The 5,000-nt window shown below is 45.6% G+C and overlaps 1 protein-coding gene across 1 annotated transcript in view; it reads left to right on the top strand.

The window, feature by feature from the left end:
• Positions 1 to 5,000, top strand: part of pappaa (pregnancy-associated plasma protein A, pappalysin 1a) — a 262,469-nt gene that overhangs the window by 42,923 nt on the left and 214,546 nt on the right. The window contains exon 4 of the mRNA XM_063210503.1: positions 1,843 to 1,988. Within this exon, the coding sequence (XP_063066573.1) occupies positions 1,843 to 1,988 (146 nt within the window). The remainder of the gene's footprint in view (positions 1 to 1,842; positions 1,989 to 5,000) is intronic.

The following is a 5,000-nucleotide window of genomic DNA, read 5'->3' on the forward strand; positions in this document are numbered from 1 at the left end:
GAGAAGTGTGGAAGCTTTGGAGGAGAGTAGTGGAAGTGGAGGATTGAGGATGCTTTGTAGAGGTGTGGCGGGGCGGAAGAGTGGAGAGGAGTAGAGTGGAGTAGTACGCAGAGTAACGTTATTGATCCCGGGGGGGAAGTAGAATAAAGTGGAAGAGAGGAGAAAAGTGGAGTGGAAGTAAGTGGAAGAGTAGAGGGTAGAGCCTGTCGAGCAGACTGTAGAAGAGGTGAGGAGAGGAGAGCAGAGGAGAGAGAACGGACTTTTGAACGGAGTAGTGGAGGACAGGAGTGGAGGTAGGTGAGGGGCAAAGGAGAGGAGCGGAGGAGAGTGAAAGAGTACAGTAGAGAAAGAGTATCTTTTGCAGCAGCAGGAGACTTGCAGAGTGGAGGAGGAGAGTGTCGGAGGAGTGTGGAACTAGTAGTGGTGTGCATTGGCACTGCCCTCACGATTCGATTCGATTACGATTCGGGAGGTAGTGATTCAATTCGATTCGATTCGATTTGATTCAATTCTACAGTGCATTACAATCCATTACATTTCTACTGAAAAAGCACATGTTTCATCAGTCATGATGAGGCAATGCAAGTAGTCAGATACTGAGCAACACTTTATTGGCTGTTTTCTGTATCGGTCTGACTCTTGCAGTTTTCAATGCTTTGAAGTGCTTTTATTTGATGTAACATTCATTTATTGTTGACACCACTAGGAACTAGGGGAGAGGGAGAAGTTGATTCCCACTCTGTCTGCCGGTGTTGGCCAAACCGACCTCTTGATCTGAGCGTACACAAACACATGAAGCAGGCGGGCGCCTCTCTGCCAGAACTCAGCCTGAAATAGCCCTGTGTGTGTGTGTGTGTGTGTGTGTGTGTGTGTGTGTGTGTGTGTGTGTGTGTGTGTGTGTGTGTGTGTGTGTGTGTGTGTGTGTGTGTGTGTGTGTGTGTGTGTGTGTGTGCGCGCACGCGCGGTGTGCGTGCCTGTAACTCTGTGTGTGTGTGTGTGTGTGTGTGTGTGTGTGTGTGCGCGCGCGCGCGCGTGTGTGTGTGTGTGTGTGTGTGTTTGTGTGTTTGTGTGTGTGTGTGTGTGTGTGTGCGCGCGCGCGCGCGTGTGTGTGTGTCTGAGTGTGTGTGTGTGTGTGTGTGTGTGTGTGTGTGTGTGTGTGTGTGTGTGTGTGTCCATCTGTGTCTGTGTCTGTCTGTCTTTCTGTTTCTGTCTGTTTATCTATCTGAGGTGTGTTTGTCACGCACGCACGGACACGCACATGCGCACACACACATACACACGCACACACACACACACAGCGGCCAGGTTGTCTTCTCTTATTGTTCTTGTTTTTACCATTCTTTCACTCTGCTCTGATAGTGTGCTATTCTGAGAATCTGTTTTGGAATTCAGTGGCTTCTGCAGAAGTATGTTCTCATTCTAATTCTGATTCTGATTGGAACTGGCAGTTCTAGAAGGGAAGCATGTTCTGATTACCTGCAATGTATTCTGATTCCCTCAAATGCAGTGCTTTGATACTCTGATTCTCGTTCTTTCCGTTTCACTGGAACTGGCTCCCTGATTCTATGCCCATGCACTGCTGATTGTTGAATTCATAACTGGTGACCTGAACATCTCATGTTCTGATTTTTTTTGTGGTCTGATTGTCTTTGATGAACCTCTATCCATGCAGGGGGTTGACGATGAACATGACTAACATGAGACAAACTAAATCTCTCTCCCACTCTCTCTCTCTCTCTCCCTCCCTCCCTCTCTCTCTCTCTCTCTCTCTCTCTCTCTCTCTCTCTCTCTCTCTCTCCCTCTCTCTCTCTCTCCCCCTTCATCCCTCCCTCCATTCCATAGGGCCTATTTGAATGTGAAGGAACTGAAGGAGACGTTAAACCTGGACGGCTCCACTCACCTCAACATCTTCTTCGCCAACTCGTCTGATGAGGACCTGGCTGGGGTAGCCACATGGCCCTGGGACAAGGAGGCCCTCACGCACTTGGGTAGGTGGATGGATGCAAAACAAATCTATACAATAGCAGTGTTTCTCTAACTTTTTTATTGACATTGGCTTTGGGCATTTGTTTTTAGAAAGGGCTGAAGAGAAAACAGGAAATGTTAGGGAGAAAGAGAGACAAGGATTGGGGATTGACTGAGGCCAGATTCGAACGAGGCTCCTCTGGGCCAATGAGTCCGCAATGAGTCCGCAATGAGTCCGCGTATGGTACGGGTTCATAAGCGCAGTGCACCACTGTTTCACAAACATTTTCAGACCAAGCCACCAATACATTTCAGGGACCATCCTTAATTGTGCATGAATTAGACATTTGCAAATACATGCCTAACAAATGTTTGCTTTTGCTTCGTACATGCCTTACAAGTTACTTACACGGCCATTAACATTGCATGTATTAGTGCTAATAGATGTAACGCTAAAATGAAGTGTTACAGGCCTTCCTTCTGCCTTAGGACCTCTCTTTGAGAGCCACTTGTACAGGATATGGTTGATATTGCTAAATTGGCTTTACTAAAGGAGTTTTCATCACTATGAGGACAGGACTAGAGATGTATTACCTAGAAGTAGAACTATTGTTCTATTATACTACTAGTGTTGTAATTACATCTGGAACAGTACTTCTAATTTACACATGTCTGGACAGGACTACAGAACTGCTTGCAACTTGCTTCCTTGTTCTCATGTTTGACTCCAATGTGCCTGACAAAATAAGAAACAGCAACGAGCAATCATGTGATGGATTCATTTGAACAATGAGTGATTTTGTTTGTGTGCTCGATTCATGTTTTGATGAATTGCTGAACCCTAGAACAAAGACTGATCTCCTAATTCACAGCTGCTAGCGTTGATGACCAATCAATCACCTATTCAGTCAACTTTCCATAACCCCGGTATGAAATGTGCAATCTTCTCCTTCTTGGTTACACATATGCGAATATTTCTTTAAAAACATGTATTTTGGCCCTACAGTGGCCAGGTAGGGTGAGATTCCCGGCCCGGGTCCTTTGTCGACCCTTCCCCGTCTCTTCCTGTCACCATCTGCACTGTACTATCATGAATACAGTTAAAAAGATTTAAAAAAATCTTTAAAAAAAAAACCCAACAAAAAACATGTATTTTAATCTGTTCCATCTTGATGCCGCTCACACAGCATGTGGCTCACCATTGTGACAGGTGTGTTTTATAAAATTATATAACTCTATACTATAACTCTAGTACAGCAGAGGAACTGATTTGCAATAAGGCCCGGGACACGCTCGCAGCAGGATACACGTTTGTTCACTGGCACATTTCGTGTTCTTGTCAATTATTCCTGTGGTAGAACACCAGACACAAGGTACAGCACAGTGCAGTATTGACAAAAAGGTTGCGAGGGGAGATCTTGTGAACTTCCGAGTTGAGGTCGTGGTAGAGTCAAACAATTATGGAAAACATTCATGAAAGCCCCGTTGGTTGGTTATCTTCACACTAGAAATCAGAGGTTCCCAAACTTTTTCCTTGTGCACCCCTTTGTACATTTCAATGTGGTTCGCGCACCCCCTACGCGAATGTTTTGGTGTGCTGATGGCCACTCAAGTATTGCTTCACTGCACAAATTATGGCAAATTATGCAGAGTCATCTGGGGAATCCTTATTTCCAATAGACTTGATGTTTCTTCCAGCATACAATTCACCATTCAATTAAAGACTACTTAAGTAAGGGTTAACGTTCGGCGAGAAGGTCGCTACCGTGGAATAGCAGCACGACAGAGAGAATCTTTAGACCCCGACGCGGAGCGGAGGGGTCTTGTTCTCTCTGAAGTGCTGCTATTCCACAAAGCGACCGACTCGCCGAAAGTTAACCCGCTTATTATATGGATATACTTAAATGATTCACACATGGCGGGGACATTTCTTTAGGCCTATTTAATGTTAAGTCTATTATAGTTTTTAATGTCAAAAGATTGTTGCTGCGCAAAACAAAACAGTGCCGTTGTGGAACACCGCTAGGCAACAGCTAGGTAGCCAGGACAATAGGTGTTGTCTATCACAGAAGCTGATTAGAGTCTTGTTGAAAAGTCGCTTTAGCAGTGAAAAGTCTTGTTGCCATTGACAGCGGTCTGATATAGACCAACCCGTCCGTTATCGAAAAATAACAGACGTGAGAACGTTGGGGAGCCCCGTTGAAATGAATGGAGCATTCCAGCGATGACGTCACACCATATAATAATGTTTATTAATGCTGTATAAAAACACACATATCTGCCATTGCACAATTCAGCTCACGCACCCCCTTGTAGCAGGACACGCACCCCCAGGGGTGCACGCACCCCAGTTTGGGAAACACTGCACTAGATGATACCTCTCTCATATCAGGTAAAGTGCCCAAGTCGTCCTGAAGCAAGTATGCACACTCGGACGCATGTGGTTGCATGTGGAATTTGTGTGTGTGTGTGTTTGTGTGTGTGCGTGTGTGTCTGTGTGTGCGCGTGTTTGTGTGTGTGTGTGTGTGTGTGCGTGCGTGCGTGCGTGCGTGCGTGCGTGCGTGCATGCGTGCGTGCGTGCGTGCGTGCGTGCGTGTGTGAAGAGAGGATGTGTCCTTCATTTGGTAAACTAAGTTGAGGTAGGAAGGAAGCACTCCTTCTGTTCCACTAGTCGTCAAACAAGTGTTCTGGGGTGAATTTCTCAAAACCAAAGTTGCTTACTACATTAGCTACTTTGTTGCTTTCAATGCATTTTCCCATTGGCAACTACCGAAGTTGCTAACAGGCTAACAACTTCCCTTGTGAGAATCTCACCCCTGATTTGCCTACTGGGAGTTGAGGTAGGATTTGCTGTGTCTTTCGGTTCCCTAGGGAGGGCTGAAGATAGATAGGAAACAACTGGTTTTTGCCTAGCAGAGAGGTTGAACAAAGTCTGCACATATTCTCTATCCCAAGCAGTGGTGTAGTGGGGATTTTTAAAGTGGGGCTGCGTGATTTGTGATGTCATAAATTAATTAGACAACTTATCATGTCAA

Source organism: Engraulis encrasicolus, chromosome 11 (assembly GCF_034702125.1).
Source record: "Engraulis encrasicolus isolate BLACKSEA-1 chromosome 11, IST_EnEncr_1.0, whole genome shotgun sequence".
NCBI lineage: Eukaryota > Metazoa > Chordata > Actinopteri > Clupeiformes > Engraulidae > Engraulis > Engraulis encrasicolus.